Source organism: Haliaeetus albicilla, unplaced genomic scaffold (genome assembly GCF_947461875.1).
Source record: "Haliaeetus albicilla unplaced genomic scaffold, bHalAlb1.1 scaffold_173, whole genome shotgun sequence".
In the NCBI taxonomy this organism is placed as follows: Eukaryota; Metazoa; Chordata; class Aves; order Accipitriformes; family Accipitridae; genus Haliaeetus; species Haliaeetus albicilla.
Window position 1 is genome coordinate 24038 of NW_027212426.1, and position 18974 is coordinate 43011.

An 18974-nucleotide genomic window follows, 5' to 3' on the forward strand; every position below is an offset into this window, starting at 1 on the left:
ACCCCCCCGCCTCTCCAGGGAGACTCTTGGGGATGTGGGGACCTCCCCAGGGATGTGGGGATCCCTCCAGGGACACCCCTGGGGACATGGGGACCCTCTTGGGGACATGGGGACACCCCCAATGAGAGCTTTAGGGGCATGGGGACCCCTCCAGGGACAACTTTAGGGACATGGGGACCCCTGCAGGGACATGGGGACCCCCTTGGGGATGTGGGGACCCCCCCAGTGAGAGCTTTAGGGACATGGGGACCCCCCCTGGGGACATGGGGACCCCCCAGTGAGAGCTTTAGGGACATGGGGACCCCCTTAAGGACATGGGAACCCCCCCAGTGACAGCTTTAAGGACATGGGGACCCCCTTGGGGACATGGGGACCCCCCAATGACAGCTTTAGGGACAAGGGGACCTCCCCAGGGACATGGGAACCCCCCCAGTGACAGCTTTAGGGACATGGGGACCCCTGCAGGGACATGGGGACCCCCTTGGGGATGTGGGGACCCCCCCAGTGAGAGCTTTAGGGACATGGGGACCCTCTTAAGGACATGGGGAGCCCCCCCAGTGAGAGCTTTAGGGGCATGGGGACCCCCCCTGGGGACATGGGGACCCCCCAGTGAGAGCTTTAGGGACATGGGGACCCCCTTAAGGACATGGGAACCCCCCCAGTGACAGCTTTAAGGACATGGGGACCCCCTTGGGGACATGGGGACCCCCCAATGACAGCTTTAGGGACAAGGGGACCTCCCCAGGGACATGGGAACCCCCCCAGTGACAGCTTTAGGGACATGGGGACCCCTGCAGGGACATGGGGACCCCCTTGGGGATGTGGGGACCCCCCCAGTGAGAGCTTTAGGGACATGGGGACCCTCTTAAGGACATGGGGAGCCCCCCCAGTGAGAGCTTTAGGGGCATGGGGACCCCCCCTGGGGACATGGGGACCCCCCAGTGAGAGCTTTAGGGACATGGGGACCCCCTTAAGGACATGGGAACCCCCCCAGTGACAGCTTTAAGGACATGGGGACCCCCCCTGGGGACATGGGGACCCCCCAGTGAGAGCTTTAGGGACATGGGGACCCCCTTAAGGACATGGGAACCCCCCCAGTGACAGCTTTAAGGACATGGGGACCCCCTTGGGGACATGGGGACCCCCCAATGACAGCTTTAGGGACAAGGGGACCTCCCCAGGGACATGGGAACCCCCCCAGTGACAGCTTTAGGGACATGGGGACCCCTGCAGGGACATGGGGACCCCCTTGGGGACATGGGGACCCCCCCAGTGACAGCTTTAGGGACATGGGGACCCCTCCAGGGACATGGGGACCCCCCCAGTGACAGCTTTAGGGACATAGGGACCCCTCCAGGGACATGGGGACCCCCTTGGGGACATGGGGACCCCCCCAGTGACAGCTTTAGGGACATAGGGACCCCTCCAGGGACATGGGGACCCCCTTGGGGACATGGGGACCCCCCCAGTGACAGCTTTAGGGACATGGGGACCCCTGCAGGGACATGGGGACCCCCTTGGGGACATGGGGACCCCCCCAGTGACAGCTTTAGGGACATAGGGACCCCTCCAGGGACATGGGGACCCCCTTGGGGACCTGGGGAACCCCCCCAGTGACAGCTTTAGGGACATGGGGACCCCCCTGCGGACATGGGGACCAGCACGGTCCCTGTGCCCTCCCTGGGGTGATAGGGGGTCGTCCTGTCCCCCCCCCCGGGACTCCTAAGGGGTGTTTTGGGGGTCCCCCTGACCCCCCCCATCCCCCTCAGGGACCTTGGGGGGTGGTGGGGGTCCCTCTGTGTCTCCCAGGGATCCCATGGGACAATGTTGGGGTCCCCCAGCCCCCCCCGATCCCCCTTCCCCCCCCAGGGACCCATAGGGTGATGTGGGGGTCCCCTGGCCCCCCTGAACCCCCTTTCTCCCCCCCCCATGGACCCCAAGGGGGTAGCGGCCCACGCGCAGGACGTGATCTCAGACATCCCAGGGCATTTGGGGGTCCCCCAGCCCCCCCATATCCCCCCCAGAGACCTGTGGGGCAATGTTGGGGTCCCCCGGCCCCCCCTGAAGTCCCTTTCCCCCCCCCTCCAGGGACCCCGAGGGGGCAGTGGCCCACGCACAGGATGTGATCTCGGACCTGCTCTGTAACCGGGTGGACATCTCGCAGCTCGTTATCACCAAGGAGTTAACGAGGGCGGCCAGCGCCTACGCCGCCCCCCAGGCCCACGTCCAGCTGGCCGAGAGGTGGGGACCCCCCCCCGCGGTACCCCAAAACCAGCACCCCCAAATGGGGACTCTGGGGTGGGCACACTGGAACAGACACCCCAAAACAGAGAGCCTTTGACAAGCATCCCGAAACAGAGACCCCAAAATGGGCACCCCAAAACGGGGAGCCCCAAACAGGCACCCCAAAATGCAGAGCCCTAAACAAGGACCCCCAAATGGGGACCCCAAAACGGGGAGCCCCAAACAGGCACCCCAAAACGGGGACCTCAAAATGGGGAGCCCCAAACAGGGACCCCCAAATGCAGAGCCCTAAACAAGGACCCCCAAACGGGGACCCCAAATGGGCATCCCAAAATGTCAGCCCCACACTGACACCCCCAAAATGGGGAGACCCAAACGGGCACCCCAAAATGCAGAGCCCTAAACAAGGACCCCCAAATGGGGACCCCCAAATGGGGACCCCAAAATGGGGACCCCAGAACAGGCGCCCCCAAAATGGGCACCCCCAAGCAGGGACCCCGAAATGGCCACCCCAAAATGGGGACCCCCAAACAGGGACCCCCAAATGGCCACCCCAAAATGGGGACCCCAAAGTGGGGACCCCCAAACAGGCACCCCCAAACAGCAACCCCCAAATGGCCACCCCAAAACAGGGACCCCCAAGTGGGCACCCCAAAACGGGGACCCCAGAACAGGCACCCCCAAAATGGGCACCCCCCAAACAGGGACCCCCAAACAGGCACCCCCAAACGGGCGCCCCCAAAATGGGGACCCCAGAACGGGCACCCCAAAATGGGCACCCCAGAACAGGAGCCCCCAAAATGGGCACCCCCAAATGGGCACCCCAAAATGGGCACCCCCCAAACAGGGACCCCCAAACGGGCACACCAAAATGGGGACCCCAGAACAGGCACCCCCAAAATGGGGACCCCCAAACAGGGACCCCCAAAGGGGGACCCCAAACGGGCACCCCAAAATGGGGACCCCAGAACGGGCACCCCCAAAATGGGCACCCCAAAATGGGCACCCCCCAAACAGGGACCCCCAAACAGGCACCCCCAAACGGGCACCCCCAAATGGGGACCCCAAACAGGGACCCCCAAATGGGGACCCCCAAACAGGCACCCCAAAACAGGGCCCCCAAAACTGCCCCCCCCCCAAACTGGGCACCCCCATAGGGCACCCCTGACTGGGTGTCCCCAAACTTGGGGGGGGGAGGATGACACCCCAAAAAGGGGGTCTGCCCCCCCACCCATGGGTGCCCCCCCCAGGATGCGGCAGCGGGACCCCGGCAGCGCCCCCAGCCTGGGCGACCGCGTCCCCTACGTCATCGTCACCGGCGCCAAGGGGGTGGCCGCCTACATGAAATCCGAGGTGGGGGGGCACCGGGGGGGGGCATTTTGGGGTGGGGGACACTGGGGGGGGGACACCAGGGGAACTGAGGGGGGGCATTTTGGGGTGGGGGGCACTGGGGAGGGGGATATTTGGGGGGGGGGACACCGGGGGGGGCATTTTGGGGTGGGGGGACATTGGGGAGGGGGACACCAGGGGGGATATTTGGGGGGGGGCACCAGGGGGGGCATTTTGGGGTGGGGGGACATTGGGGAGGGGGACACCAGGGGGGATATTTGGGGGGGGGCACCGGGGGGGGCATTTTGGGGTGGGGGGACACTGGGGAGGGGGACACCGGGGGGACAGGGGTGGTATTTTGGGGGGGGGGACACACACAACAGGGGATGGGGGGGCATTTTGGGGTGGGGGGACACGATGGAAATTTTGGGGGACATGGGGGGGGTCAGGAGGGGACCTGGGGGGGGGGAAGTGATGTGGGGGGGGACATGGGGACACGGGGGGGGGAACACACAACATTTTGGGGGGGTCTCCAAAGGACAGAGGGACAGTGGGGTGACGGGGGGGACAAACTGGGGACATGATGGGACAGTGGCACTGGGTGGGGGGCGTGTGGGGGTGTAGGGTGCTGGGGGGGGTCTGGGGGTGACAGGGGGGTCCCCAAAACCGTGTGTCCCCCCCCCAGGACCCCATTTACGCGCTGGAGCACAACCTGCCCATCGACACCAGTTACTACCTGGAGCAGCAACTGGCCAAGCCCCTGCTGCGCATCTTCGAGCCCATCCTGGGCGAGGGACGGGCCGAGAGCGTCCTCCTGCGTGAGTCACCCCCAAAAACACCCCGGGGCGACCCCGAAACAACCCCCCCGCACCCCAAAACACCCACCTGCACCCCAGAACCTGCCTGGGGGACCCCAAAACCTCCCAGGAGACCCCAAAATCCACCCAGAGCTCCCCCCAGGACCCCTCCGAGCCCATCCTGGGTGAGAGCAGGGCTGGGAGCGTCCTCCTGCGTGAGTCACCCCCAAACTGACCCCCGGGGTACCCCAAAACCCCCCCTGCACCCCAAAACCTGCCCGGGGGACCCCAAAACTTCCCAGGAGACCCCAAAATCCACCCAGAGCTCCCCCCAACACTCCTCTGAGTCCATCCTGGGCGAGGGACGGGCCGAGAGCGTCCTCCTGCGTGAGTCACCCCCAAAAACACCCTGGGGGGGACCCCGAAACAACCCCCCTGCACCCCAAAACACCCCCCCGCACCCCAAAACCCACCCGGGGGACCCCAAAACCTCCCAGGAGACCCCAAAATCCACCCAGAGCTCCCCCTGGGACCCCTCCAAGCCCATCCTGGGTGAGAGGGCTGGGAGCGTCCTCCTGCGTGAGTCACCCCCAAACTGACCCCCGGGGTACCCCAAACCCCCCCCTGCACCCCAAAACCTGCCCAGGGGACCCCAAAACTTCCCAGGAGACCCCAAAATCCACCCAGAGCTCCCCCCAACACTCCTCCGAGTCCATCCTGGGCGAGGGACGGGCCGAGAGCGTCCTCCTGCGTGAGTCACCCCCAAAAACACCCTGGGGGGGACCCCGAAACAACCCCCCTGCACCCCAAAACACCCCCCCACACCCCAAAACCCACCCGGGGGACCCCAAAACCTCCCAGGAGACCCCAAAATCCACCCAGAGCTCCCCCTGGGACCCCTCCAAGCCCATCCTGGGTGAGAGGGCTGGGAGCGTCCTCCTGCGTGAGTCACCCCCAAACTGACCCCCGGGGTACCCCAAAACCCCCCCTGCACCCCAAAACCTGCCCGGGGGACCCCAAAACTTCCCAGGAGACCCCAAAATCCACCCAGAGCTCCCCCCAGGACCCCTCCGAGCCCATCCTGGGTGAGAGCAGGGCTGGGAGCGTCCTCCTGCGTGAGTCACCCCCAAACTGACCCCCGGGGTACCCCAAACCCCCCCCTGCACCCCAAAACCCGCCCGGGGGACCCCAAAACTTCCCAGGAGACCCCAAAATCCACCCAGAGCTCCCCCCAACACTCCTCCGAGTCCATCCTGGGCGAGGGACGGGCCGAGAGCGTCCTCCTGCGTGAGTCACCCCCAAAAACACCCTGGGGGGGACCCCGAAACAACCCCCCTGCACCCCAAAACACCCCCCCCGCACCCCAAAACCCACCCGGGGGACCCCAAAACCTCCCAGGAGACCCCAAAATCCACCCAGAGCTTCCCCCCGGGACCCCTCCGAGCCCATCCTGGGTGAGAGCAGGGCTGGGAGCGTCCTCCTGTATGAGTCACCCCCAAAAACACCCCGGGGGGACCCCGAAACAACCCCCCCGCACCCCAAAACACCCACCTGCACCCCAGAACCTGCCTGGGGGACCCCAAAACCTCCCAGGAGACCCCAAAATCCACCCAGAGCTCCCCCCAGGACCCCTCCGAGCCCATCCTGGGTGAGAGCAGGGCTGGGAGCGTCCTCCTGCGTGAGTCACCCCCAAAAACACCCTGGGGGGGACCCCGAAACAACCCCCCCGCACCCCAAAACACCCACCTGCACCCCAGAACCTGCCTGGGGGACCCCAAAACCTCCCAGGAGACCCCAAAATCCACCCAGAGCTCCCCCCGGGACCCCTCCGAGCCCATCCTGGGTGAGAGCAGGGCTGGGAGCGTCCTCCTGCGTGAGTCACCCCCAAAAACACCCTGGGGGGGACCCCGAAACAACCCCCCCGCACCCCAAAACACCCACCTGCACCCCAGAACCTGCCTGGGGGACCCCAAAACCTCCCAGGAGACCCCAAAATCCACCCAGAGCTCCCCCCGGGACCCCTCCGAGCCCATCCTGGGTGAGAGCAGGGCTGGGAGCGTCCTCCTGCGTGAGTCACCCCCAAAAACACCCTGGGGGGGACCCCGAAACAACCCCCCCGCACCCCAAAACACCCACCTGCACCCCAGAACCTGCCTGGGGGACCCCAAAACCTCCCAGGAGACCCCAAAATCCACCCAGAGCTCCCCCCGGGACCCCTCCGAGCCCATCCTGGGTGAGAGCAGGGCTGGGAGCATCCTCCTGCGTGAGTCACCCCCAAAAACACCCTGGGGGGACCCCGAAACAACCCCCCTGCACCCCAAAACCCACCCGGGGGACCCCAAAACCTCCCAGGAGACCCCAAAATCCACCCAGAGCTCCCCCCAGGACCCCTCCGAGCCCATCCTGGGTGAGAGCAGGGCTGGGAGCGTCCTCCTGCGTGAGTCACCCCCAAACTGACCCCCGGGGTACCCCAAACCCCCCCCTGCACCCCAAAACCTGCCCAGGGGACCCCAAAACTTCCCAGGAGACCCCAAAATCCACCCAGAGCTCCCCCCAACACTCCTCCGAGTCCATCCTGGGCGAGGGACGGGCCGAGAGCGTCCTCCTGCGTGAGTCACCCCCAAAAACACCCTGGGGGGGACCCCGAAACAACCCCCCTGCACCCCAAAACACCCCCCCCGCACCCCAAAACCCACCCGGGGGACCCCAAAACCTCCCAGGAGACCCCAAAATCCACCCAGAGCTCCCCCTGGGACCCCTCCAAGCCCATCCTGGGTGAGAGGGCTGGGAGCGTCCTCCTGCGTGAGTCACCCCCAAACTGACCCCCGGGGTACCCCAAAACCCCCCCTGCACCCCAAAACCTGCCCGGGGGACCCCAAAACTTCCCAGGAGACCCCAAAATCCACCCAGAGCTCCCCCCAACACTCCTCCGAGTCCATCCTGGGCGAGGGACGGGCCGAGAGCGTCCTCCTGCGTGAGTCACCCCCAAAAACACCCTGGGGGGGACCCCGAAACAACCCCCCCCGCACCCCAAAACCCACCCGGGGGACCCCAAAACCTCCCAGGAGACCCCAAAATCCACCCAGAGCTCCCCCCGGGACCCCTCCGAGCCCATCCTGGGTGAGAGCAGGGCTGGGAGCGTCCTCCTGCATGAGTCACCCCCAAAACCACACTGGGGGGGACCCCAAAACACCCCCTGCACCCCAAACCCCACACACACCCCAAAACCTGCCCAAGGGACCCCAAAACCTCCCAGGAGACCCCAAAATCCCCCCCAGACCCCCTCAGACCCAGCTGTAGAGAGGGCAAGGCTGAGAGCGTCCTCCTGCCTGAGTCACCCCTAAACACACCTGGGGGACCCCAAAATCCTTCTCGGGGATCTCACATCCCCCTGGGGGGACCCCAAAACCCTCCCTGCACCCCAAAACCCACCCAGGGGACCCCAAAACCTCCCAGGAGACCCCAAAATCCGTCCAGAGCCCCCCCCCAGTACCCCTCCAAGCCCATCCTGAGGGCAGGGCTGAGAGCATCCCCCTTTGTGAGTCACCCCCAAACTGACCCCCGGGGGGACCCCAAAACTCCCCCCCCCCAACCCCCCCACCCCACCCCAAACACCCCCCCCGCCCCCCAAAACCCCCCCGGGGCACCCCAACTACCCCCCCAAGCTCCCCCAAATCCCCTCTAACTCCCCCCTAAGGGTCCCACCAGTGCGGGGTACCGCTGAGGAAGGAGGGGGGTGGCTTCGGAGGGTTTTGGGGGGGGGGGGTCAGGGGATTTTGGGGGGCCCCCCCTGACCCCCCCCCCCTTGTTTTTTTCCCCGCAGGGGGGGAGCACACGCGCTGCAAGACGGTGCTGACGGCCAAAGTGGGGGGGCTGATGGCTTTCGCCACCAAACGCAGCACCTGCGTGGGGTGCCGGGCCGTCCTACCCCACCACGGTGAGTGTGGACAACACCCCCCCCCCCCCCAAAAAAAAAAAAAATGACGGGGACCCCCCCCCAGGGTCTGCTGTACCCCCCCGCGGGCAGGATCAGACCCTAATTGCCCCCCCATTTCCCCCCCCCCAGGTGCGGTGTGCGACTTCTGCCGGCAGCGACAGTCGGAGATTTACCAGAAAGAGGTGGGGGGGGGGGGGGGCCCAGACACCCGAGGCCGCTTTTTTGGGGGGGGGGTGTCCCCTCACGCCCCCCCCCGGCTCTGTATGTGTGTGTCCCCCCCAGGTGTCGCAGCTGGCGGCGCTGGAGGAACGTTTCTCCCGGCTCTGGAGCCAGTGCCAGCGCTGCCAGGGCTCCCTGCACGAGGACGTCCTCTGCACCAGGTGACCCTCCCCAAAATGCCACCCCCCCCCCAAAACCCCTGGGTCACCCCCAAACCCCTCGGGTCACCCCCAAACCCCTGGCTCACCCTCAAACCCCTCGGGTCACCCCTCAAACCCCCCAGGTCACCCCCAAACCCCTGGGTCACCCCCAAAACCCCCATGTCACCCCCAAACCCCTGGGTCACCCTGAAACCCCCCAGGTCACCCCCCAAACCCCCTTGGTCACCCCCAAACCCCTGGCTCACCCTCAAACCCCCCGGGTCACCCCCAAACCCCCGGGTCACCCCCAAACCCCCCAGGTCACCCCCCAAACCCCCCAAGTCACCCCCAAACCCCTCAGGTCACCCCCAAACCCCTGGGTCACCCTCAAACCCCTCGGGTCACCCCTCAAACCCCCCGGGTCACCCCCAAACCCCCGGGTCACCCCCAAACCCCCCAGGTCACCCCCCAAACCCCTCAGGTCACCCCCAAACCCCTGGGTCACCCCCAAAGCCCCCGGGTCACCCCCAAACCCCCCAGGTCACCCCCCAAAACCCCTGGGTCACCCCCAAACCCCTCGGGTCACCCCCAAACCCCTGGCTCACCCTCAAACCCCTCGGGTCACCCCTCAAACCCCCCGGGTCACCCCCAAACCCCTGGGTCACCCCCAAAACCCCCAGGTCACCCCCAAACCCCTGGGTCACCCTGAAACCCCCCAGGTCACCCCCCAAACCCCCTTGGTAACCCCCAAAGCCCCCGGGTCACCCCCCAAACCCCTCGGGTCACCCCCAAACCCCTGGGTCACCCCCAAACCCCCCAGGTCACCCCCAAACCCCCCAAGTCACCCCCAAAGCCCCCCCAGGTCGCTTTGTCACTGGGAAAGGCTTTGGGCCCCCCCCCCAAAATTGTCCCCTTGTCACCCACCCCGTGTCCCCCAAAGTTGTCCCCGATGTCCCCGGCGTCGTTCTCGTGCCCCCGATGCCCCCCCGCGATGTCCCCAGTGCCCCCCCACTGTCCCCAGTGCCATCCCAGTGCCCCCCCACTGCCCCAGTGCCCCCCCCACTGCCCCCAACACTGTCCCTGTGCCCCCCACGATGTCCCCAGTGCCCCCCCCACTGCCCCCAACATCCCCAGTGCCCCCCCCAATGCCCCCATCATGGTCCCTGTGCCCCCCCCAATGCCCCCAACACCATCCCAGTGCCCCCCCACTGCCACCAACATCCCCAATGCCCCCCCCATTGTCCCCAACGCCATCCCAGTGCCCCCCCCAATGCCCCCAACATCCCCAGTGCCCCCCGCCAATGCCCCCAACACGGTCCCAGTGCCCCCCCCACTGTCCCCAACGCCATCCCAGTGCCCCCCACTGCCCCCAACATCCCCAGTGCCCCCCCCAATGCCCCCATCATGGTCCCTGTGCCCCCCCCCAATGCCCCCAACGCCATCCCAGTGCCCCCCCCACTGCCCCCAACACCCCCAATGCCCCCCCTGCTGCCTCCAACGCCATCCCAGTGCCCCCCCACTGCCCCCAACATCCCCAATGGCCCCCCCCCATTGCCCCCAATGCCATCCCAGTGCCCCCCCCAACACTGTCCCCGTGTGTCCCCCCCCCAGCCGCGACTGCCCCATTTTCTACATGCGGCGGAAGGTGCAGAAGGACCTGGACGCCCAGGAGCGGCTGGTGGCCCGTTTCGGCCCCCCCAGCTGGTGAGGGGGGGGGGGGAATGGGGACACCCCCCTCGGATACCTCAGTCCCCCTTGGGGGGGGGTCTCCTGCCCCCCCCACACCCCTCCCCTGGCGGGATTTGGGGCACTTTGGTGGGTTTTTCTATGGTCAATTAAAAAAAAAAAAAAAAAAAAAAAAAAAAAGGAAACACACAACAAAAATTTTATTTTTAGTGACCCCCATGGCTGGGGGGGGCACCCATGGGGGGGTCCCCTGGATTGGGGGGCTCCTATGGGGGGTCCTGTAGGGTGGGAGGGGTGATGCGGGGGGGTCTGTGGGGCAGTGGGGGGCGATGGGGGGGTTCTGTGGGGCAGGGGGGGCAATGGGGGGCACCTATGGGTGGTCCTATGGGATGGGGGGGCCATGGGGGTGTCCTGTGGGGCAGGGGGGGGCAATGGGGGGTCCTATGGGGTGGAGGGGGCCATGGGGGAGGTCCTGTGGGGCGGGGGGGGCACCTATGGGGGGTCCTGGGGGGGGGGTGATGGGGCAGGTTCTGTGGGGCGGGGGGGCCATGGGGGGGTCCTGTGGGGCAGGGGGGGCCATGGAGGGCTCCTATGGGGGGTCCTGTGGGGCAGGGGGGGCAATGGGGGGCTCCTATGGGGGGCTCCTATAGGGCGGGGGGGGCCATGGGGGGGTCCTGTGGGTTGGAGGGGTGATGGGGGTGTCCTGTGGGGCAGGGGGGGCCATGGGGGGCGCCTATGGGGGATCCCCTGGGATGGGGGGGGTCTATGGGGGGCCCTGGAGCGGCCATGGTCCTCCCCGCCACCACGGGGCGCTCTGCGGAGGGGCGGGGCCTCCCGTAGGCGGGGCACGGCGTGACGGGCGTCTCTCCCCGCCTATGGGCACGCCCCGGGGGGCGGAGCTACACCGGCGCGGGGGTAGGGCTTCGCATGACTGACACCGCGCCGCCCAATCGTAGCCCGGCGGACCCGCCCCCCTGCGGCGCCGCGCGGTGGTAGGCGGGGCCGGGGCCTGGCGGCGAGCGACAGCCCCATCGCCCAGTGGGCCGCGCCGCCGGCGAGCGACCACCAATAGGAAGGCGAGGGGGGCGGGCTCCGCCCCGCCCCTTCTATAAAAGGAGCGGGCGGCGGGGCGGGGGCCGCTCCTCGCGCTCACAAGATGGCGGAGGCGGCGAACTGCATCATGGAGGTGAGCGGGGCCGGGGGGGCCTTTAATGGGGCCGGGGGGGCCATTAATGGGGCTGGGGGCGGCCTGGGGGCCTCTGAGGGGCCTGTAGTGGGGCTGGGGAGGGGTCTGGAGGGGCCGTAATGGGGCCTGAGGGGCCCGGGGGCCTCTGAGGGGCCCGTAGTGGGGCTGGGGGGGGGCTCTGAGGGGCCTGGGGGACTCTGAGGGGCCCGGGGGGGGCGCTGGGGGGGGTTAATGGGGCTGGAGGGGGGGTTGAGGGGCCCGTAGTGAGGCCTGGGGGGTCCGGAAGGCGCCTGGGGGGGGTCTGGAGTGGGGCTTGGGGGGGGGGGGGGCTCTGAAGGACTCCATAATTGGGGGGGGCGGGGAGTTGTGGGGCCTGGGGGGGGGTCCGTGATGCGCCTGGGGGGGGCTCTGAGGGGTCAGTAATGGGGCGGGGGGGGCTGTAATATGCTTGGGGGGGCTCTGAGGGGCCCGGGGGGTCGATTAATGGGGTGGGGGGGCTGTAGTGGGGCCGGGGGGGGCCGTAATGCGTCGGGGGGGGGTCTGGGGGGGCTATAATGGGGCTGGGGGGGCTGTAGTGGGGCTGGGGGGGGGGGGGAGTCCCGGGGGGGGCGGCCCCACGCGCACGTGGGGGGAGGGGCCACGTGGCGGTGGGGCCACGTGGGGGGCCTGGACCCCCCCCAATATACGCACACGCCCCCCCCCCCGGCCCCGCCCCCGCCACGCGGCTCCCGCCACCTCGGGAACAAAGGGGGGGGGGTGCGATAGGGGCGGGGCCTGTCGTGACAGTAGGGGCCCTGTTGTGAGGGGGGTGAAGTTTGGGGGGGGGGGGGTCCTGTCGTGATGGGGAGGGGGGAGGCAGTGTATTGGGGGGGGGGCTGTCATGACTTGGGGGCGGGGGGGTGTCCTGTCGTGACAGGGCGGTGACCCAGACCCGCCGTGGGGTGGGGGGGTGGACACAGGAGCTGCTGCCCCCCAAAAATCGCCCTCCCCCCCCCCCCCCGGATGAGCTGCCCCCCACTTTTGGGGCCTGGAGCCCCCCCAGATCTTGCTGACCCCCCACCCCCACCCTACAGCAGGGTCCTGCCCACCCCCTAAATCCCTACTGCCCCCCCCAGTCCCCCAAAATAGGGTCCTGCCCCCCCCAATCCTCAATGCCCCCCCAAATCCTCGGTGCCCCCCCCAAATAGGGGTCCTTAGTGCCCCCCAAATCCTCAGAGCCCCCCCAAAATGGGGTCCTGAGCCCCCCCAAACCCCCTCTGCCACCCTTAATCAAGGTCCTGAGCCCCCCCCAAACCATCGCTGCCCCTCAAATTGGGGTCTTGAACCCCCCCAACCCCCCTCTGCCCCCCTAAATCAAGGTCCTGTGCCCCCCCAAACCATCACTGTCCCCCAAATAGGGATCTCGAACCCCCCCAAACCATCACTACCCCCCCAAAATGGGCCCCTGAGCCCCCCAATCCTCACAGCCCCCCAAAATCAGACTCCTTAGACATCCCATGCCCTCAGCGCCCCACCAATACACCCCCCCCCACAAAGCCCCTACCAGCCCCCCATGGGCTCTCCCCTCCCCCCGCCTCAGGGGGGCCCCCCCATCCCATTTTGGGGGTCCCCCAGCCCCCCCCCGGGGTTGACGTCTCTCCCTTGCTCTCTCCTAGACGTTTGTAGCCACCCTGGCTAACGGGATGAGCCTCCAGACGCCGCTAGAAGATGTAAATATCCTTTAAACCCCCCCAAAACCACTCCCAGGGCCCCCCCAAAACCCCCCAGGGCCCCCCCCCAAAAAAACCCAGGGCCCCCCCCCCAAAAACCCACCCAAACCCCCCTACATCCACACACACACACCCCCCCCTGCAGCCCTGTGTGCGAGTGAGCAATAGGACTTGGGGGGATCCCAGGGATATTGGCGGGGGGCTGGGGGTCTGATGGGGGTCCCCCCCTTTTTCCCTCACCCCCCCCCACCCCCCTGTGTCCCATTCCCCCCCCCCCCCAGGTTTCGTGCCCCCCCGGGGAGAGCAGTGCCAAGCCCTCGGCCGAGGAGATGACCTCCAAGGATTACTACTTCGACTCCTACGCCCACTTTGGCATCCACGAGGTATCAGGGACCCCCCCCAGGGCACCCCAAATCCCCCCCATGGCACCCCAAATCCCCCCCCAGACCCCCCCAAACCAAAGGGGGGGGCTGTGGAGCACCTGGGAGGGGGATTTGGGGGGGCCTATGACACAGGAGATGCTCTAGGGAGGTGTGGTTTGGGGGGGGGGGGTCAGGGGGTTTAGGGTCCCCCCCAAATCCGCGCACCCCCAGGAGATGCTGAAGGACGCTTGGGGGGTGCAGGAGGGGGCTGGGGGGGGTTCAAGGGGGGGGGGGTTGGGGTGCAGGCCCCCCCCCCAACCCCCCTGCTGTCACCCTCCCTCAGGGATGCTGAAGGACGAGGTGGGCTTAGGGCATGCAGGAGGGGGTTTGGGACAGCTCAGGGTGGGTCGGGGGGGTTCAGGGGTGGTTTTGGGGTGCAGCTCCCCCCCTAAACTTCCCCCTGTTGCCCCCCCCCGCCCCCAGGAGATGCTGAAGGACGAGGTGCGCACGCTGACCTACCGCAACTCCATGTTCCACAACCGGCACCTCTTCAAGGACAAGGTGGTGCTGGACGTCGGCAGCGGCACCGGCATCCTCTGCATGTTCGCCGCCAAGGCCGGCGCCCGCCGCGTCATCGGGGTGAGCTGGGGCTGGGGGGGGGGGGCGTTTAGGGGTCCCTAGGGAGTTTTTGGGGGGGGTCCCCAGCTCACCCCTGCACCCCCACCCCTGCAGATCGAGTGCTCCAGCATCTCCGACTATGCTGTCAAGATTGTCAAGGCCAATAAGCTGGACCATGGTGAGACACCCACAAATTGCCCCCCCCCCCCGGACCCCTAACTGCCCCCCAGACACCCCTGGGCCCCCTTAACTGCTCCCCCCAGATACCCCTGGGACCCCTAACTGCCCCCCTACCTGCCCTCAGCTTCTTTCTAGGCCCGCTAATTGCCCTGCTTGGCTCCTAACTGCCCCCCCAAAATACCCCCGAGACCCCTGACTGCCCCCCTGAGCCCCCCAAGTGCCCCCCAGCTATACCTTGGCCCCCTAACTGCCCCTCTGAGCCTGCTAACTGCCCCCCCCGGGTCCCATAAGTGCCCCCAAGCCATCCTCCAGTCCCATAAGTGCCCCCAAGCCATCCTCCAGTTCCCTAACTGCTTCCCTGCTCACCCCAACTGTCCCGCAAACCCCCAAGTCCTTCTCGCCAGCCCCAAACCCCCCCAGGACACCCCCCCTCCCCGTTTCTGACCCCCCCCGCCCCGTCCCACAGTGGTGTCCATCATCAAGGGGAAGGTGGAAGAGGTGGAGCTGCCGGTGGAGAAGGTCGACATCATCATCAGCGAGTGGATGGGTTACTGCCTCTTCTACGAGTCCATGCTCAACACCGTCATCTACGCCCGCGACAAGTGGCTGGTCAGTCTGGGGGGGGTCCCGGGACCCCCCCAAACCCCCTACGTACCCCTCCCATAGACCCCCAACCCCCCTCCATGGAGTTCTGTGCCCCCCCCCCCATCCCACTGCAGCTCCTGCAAATCCACCTCCTTCCGCACACACAAGCGTCTGGGGATTTTGGGGGCCCCCCCAAAATTTCTCCACCCCGGTTCCCCAACCCCCCCCCCCCAAATCTCTGTGTCCATCACCCTCAGCCACACCCACAAGTGGCTGCTGGGAACGGAGACCCCCCTAAAACCCTCCCCACACCCCACAGACTGCTCTCAGCCCCCCCCAACCAGATTTTGGGGACCCCCCGGCCGTGCTGATGCCCCCCTAACCCATGTCTCCCCCCAGACCCCCGACGGCCTCATTTTCCCCGACCGGGCGACGCTCTACGTGACGGCCATCGAGGACCGGCAGTACAAGGACTACAAGATCCATTGTGAGTGGGGCGGGGGGGAAAGGGGGAGCTGGGGGGGGTCCCCAATTGTGTGTGTCCCCCCCCATGACCATTTTACCCCCCTCCAGGGTGGGAGAACGTCTACGGCTTCGACATGTCCTGCATCAAGGACGTGGCCATCAAGGAGCCCCTCGTCGACGTGGTGGACCCCAAGCAGCTCGTTACTAATGCCTGCCTCATTAAGGTGGGGTTGGGGGGGGGGTCACAGGGACAGCACCCCCCCACCCCAGCCTCTCTGGGGGGGGCTCAGCTCTTTGGGACAACAAAGCGAGGGGTTGCAGTGTGCCGGATGGGTTTGGGGGAGGTCGCAGCGGTTCTTCTCACGGTGCCGGATGGGTTTGGGCTTTCTGTGCCGCTCTGTCACTCTCCGAGGAGGAAAATTTGGGGGTGAAAAGGGGTTCAGCCCCCCGCTAACGTTCGTGTCCCCCCCCCGGCCCCGCAGGAGGTGGACATCTACACGGTGAAGGTGGAGGAGCTGACGTTCACGGCGCCCTTCTGCCTCCAGGTGAAGCGCAACGACTACGTCCACGCGCTGGTGGCTTATTTCAACATCGAGTTCACCCGCTGCCACAAGCGCACCGGCTTCTCCACCAGTGAGGGGGCGGGGCCGGGTGGGCGGGGCATCCCTGGGGGGTGGGGCCTCTGCCGGGAGGGGTGGGGTTAGCCGCAGAAGGGGAGGAGCCAACAGCGGGGCCCATCACTTTCCCTTGTAGCTGAAAGTGCTCTGGCTTCTAAGATGAATGAGCAGGGCGGGGCTAGTCTTTGAGGGGGTGGGGCTAGCTGCAGAAGGGGAGGAGCCAACAGCAGGGCCCTATCCCCTTCCCTGTAGCTAAAAGTGCTCTGGCTTCTATATGAATGAGCAGGGGTGGGGCTAGTCTTTGAGGGGGTGGGGCTAGCTGCAGAAGGGGAGGAGCCAATAGCAGGGCCCTATCCCCTTCCCTGTAGCTAAAAGTGCTCTGGCTTCTATATGAATGAGCAGGGGCGGAGCTAGTCCTCGAGGGGGCAGGGCTAGTCCTCGAGGGGCAGGGCTAGTCCTCGAGGGGGCAGGGCTAGTCCTTGAGGGGTGGGGCTACCTGCAGAAGGGGAGGAGCCAACAGCAGGGCCCTATCCCCTGCAGCCAAAAGTGCTCTGGCTTCTATATGAATGAGCAGGGGCGGGGCTAGTCCTCGAGGGGGCGGGGCCAGCCCTCGAGGGGCGGAGCCATTCATTAGCAGGGCCTGCAGGTGTGAGCGGTCTTGGGGCTTCTCCTGGGAGGGGGTGGAGTTAAGGGCACTGGGTGTGGCTTACACGGGGGGCGGGGCCAGCCCCAGAGGGGGCGGAGCCAGCAGCAGGGCCCTATCGGGTTCCTCTGCTGCCACAAGGGCGTCTCACTAGTGGGGGGGCGGAGCCAATGGTCTGGGGGCGGGGCTAAACCCTCAGGGGTGCGGTCGTGGCTGTGGGCGGGGCCTTCCCCGTGGAGCAGGGGGTGTGGCCTGGGGCGGGGCGGGGTGTCGGGGTGGGCGGGGCTAGTGGTGGCACTAGGAGGAGGTGGGGAACTGCTGCTGCCTTCTGGCTTTGGGGGGGGTCCCTCACATCTGGGGGGGGTCCCTCACATCTGGGGGGTCCCCACGTGACGCGGGGGGGTCCCATGTGACCCAGGGGGGTCCTCTGACCCCCCCCTCCCCCACAGAGGGGGAGTGGCCCCCCTCGCCCCGGGATCCCCCCGTGTCCCTCACCCCTTCGGGGGGGGCTGTGGGTGTCCCCCCCACCCAGGCAGTGCTGGGGGGGGGTCCCCAGGGGTCAGTGCCCCCCCCCCACACCCCGGCTGTGTCGTGTGTCCCCCCCCCAGGCCCCGAGTCCCCCTACACGCACTGGAAGCAGACGGTGTTCTACATGGAGGACTACCTCACCGTCAAGACCGGGGAGGAGATCTTCGGCACCATCACCATGAAACCCAACGCCAAGAACAACGTGAGCCCGGGGGGGGGCTTTGGGGACACGGGGGGGGGGGCTTTGGGGACATGGGGGGGGGGGGGGCTTGGGGGACTTTGGGGACATTGGGGGGGACACAGAGGAGAGGATGCAAGTTCTGGTGGTCTTCACCGTCACCGTGAGCCTAATTGCGATGGGCAACGTGGGAGTTGGGGCACCTTGGGGACGGGGGGGGGGCACCTTGGGGACGGGGGGGCACCTTGGGGACACGAGGAGACCTGGGGGACATCGGGGGGGGGACTTTGGGGATGGGGGGGGGACACTGGAAGCTCTGGTGGTCTTCACCGTCACCGTGAGCCCAAGGGCAGCGTGAACCTGGGGGGGGACCTTGGGGACACTGGGACTGAGGGGGGGGGGGGGTTTAGGGACTGGGGGGGACACGAGGGGGGCCCCCCCATATTTTAGGGGACCCTTGACCCCCCCCTCATTCCGCTTGCCCCCCCTGCAGCGTGACCTCGACTTCACCATCGACCTGGACTTCAAGGGGCAGCTCTGCGAGCTCTCCTGCTCCACCGACTACCGCATGCGCTAGGGGGGGGCCTGACCCCCCCCCAAAACTTTTTGGGGGGGGACACCCCCAAAACAGGACACGCCCCCCCCCCCCCAAACCAGGGGACCCCCCTCAACCAGGGGGGCCATGTGCCAGGGAGGGGGCAGCGTCCCCGTGGCCCCAGGGAGGGCTTGAAACCTGCCCCCCCCCCCCCCCCCAACTCCATGGGGGTCCCCAATTCCCCCCCCCAATATTGGGGGGGGTCCTGCAGCCCTTTGGGGGGGGGGACACTGAGTTCCCCCCCCCCCCCCCTTGAAACTGGGGGGTCCCCAAGTCCTTTCCCAGTTGCCATGGGGGGTCCCCTGAGTTCTGACCCCCATTGGGGGGGGGGCATGTGTGTGTGTCCCCTCCCGTGTCACTGGGGGGGGGTCCTCTGTGTCACCCCCCCCACAAGGGGGTCCCCAAGTCCCCTGGGGGGGTCCCTGCTTGTCCTCTGGGGGTCCCCATTTGTGCCCAGGGGTTCCTAAATTCCCCCCCCCAATTGGGGGGGGTCCTGTGTGTTTTGGGGGGTCCCCGAGTTCTTTGGGGTCCCTGGGGGGGGTCTGTACCCCTCGGGGGGGGGGGGCAGTGGGTCCCAATGTCCCCCCCCCATGGACCTACTCAGCCCCCCCTTACCCCCTCTCCTTGGTGGGGGGGTCCCTGTTGTGTCCCCTCCCTGCTCCCCCCTCCCCCCCCCGGGGTAATTTGGGGGGGGTCCCGGTTTGGGGGGGGGCCGTGGGGGGGGTTCCCCCATCCCCTTCCCCCCCCCCCCCCCCTTTCGTAACTTATGTTTTTATATGGGGCCGCCGCTGAGGAATAAACGCAGCCAGAACGGGGGGGGTGACCTGATGTCACTTGGGGGGGGGGGGGTCTCCCACTTCCATTTGGGGGTCCCTAACTGTCATGGAAGGGCGGGGGGGGGGCTTAAATAGCCCTGGGGGGGGGGGGGGTCCTCAGGGTCCCCAGTGTCCCTTTGG

At 67.2% G+C, this 18974-nt stretch overlaps 2 protein-coding genes across 4 annotated transcripts in view; both read left to right on the forward strand.

The window, feature by feature from the left end:
- POLD1 (DNA polymerase delta 1, catalytic subunit) overlaps nt 1–10506 on the forward strand; it is a 30743-nt gene extending 20237 nt beyond the window's left edge. For both annotated transcript variants that reach the window (XM_069777792.1, XM_069777793.1), the window contains exons 20-26: nt 2089–2241; nt 3495–3597; nt 4259–4391; nt 8194–8307; nt 8437–8489; nt 8590–8687; nt 10278–10506. In XM_069777792.1, the coding sequence (XP_069633893.1) occupies nt 2089–2241; nt 3495–3597; nt 4259–4391; nt 8194–8307; nt 8437–8489; nt 8590–8687; nt 10278–10374 (751 nt within the window). In that variant the 3' untranslated portion in view covers nt 10375–10506. The remainder of the gene's footprint in view (nt 1–2088; nt 2242–3494; nt 3598–4258; nt 4392–8193; nt 8308–8436; nt 8490–8589; nt 8688–10277) is intronic.
- A 918-nt stretch (nt 10507–11424) lies between these two features.
- On the forward strand, nt 11425–18833 carry PRMT1 (protein arginine methyltransferase 1). 2 transcript variants are annotated; one of them, XM_069777794.1, is made up of 11 exons: nt 11466–11538; nt 13194–13247; nt 13529–13630; nt 14093–14248; nt 14342–14405; nt 14874–15016; nt 15392–15479; nt 15566–15681; nt 15940–16090; nt 17326–17447; nt 17917–18833. In XM_069777794.1, exons 1-11 carry the CDS (start codon nt 11509–11511, stop codon nt 17998–18000), a joined length of 1110 nt encoding a protein of 369 aa, XP_069633895.1. In that variant the 5' UTR covers nt 11466–11508; the 3' UTR covers nt 18001–18833. The 2 variants fall into 2 exon arrangements, with proteins under 2 accessions (XP_069633896.1, XP_069633895.1); XM_069777795.1 differs by lacking the exon at nt 13194–13247 and having other exon boundaries at nt 11425–11538.
- Nucleotides 18834–18974: the final 141 nt, after the last annotated feature.

What these genes read in the sequence shown, in the direction of transcription:
- PRMT1 (XM_069777794.1), top strand. Translation starts at nt 11,509, where the DNA reads ATGGCGGAGGCGGCGAACTGCATCATGGAG. An exon ending in CCCACTTTGGCATCCACGAG is followed by an intron (nt 13,631 to 14,092) that starts GTATCAGGGACC and finishes CCCCGCCCCCAG; the next exon opens with GAGATGCTGAAGGACGAGGT. An exon ending in GCGCACCGGCTTCTCCACCA is followed by an intron (nt 16,091 to 17,325) that starts GTGAGGGGGCGG and finishes TCCCCCCCCCAG; the next exon opens with GCCCCGAGTCCCCCTACACG.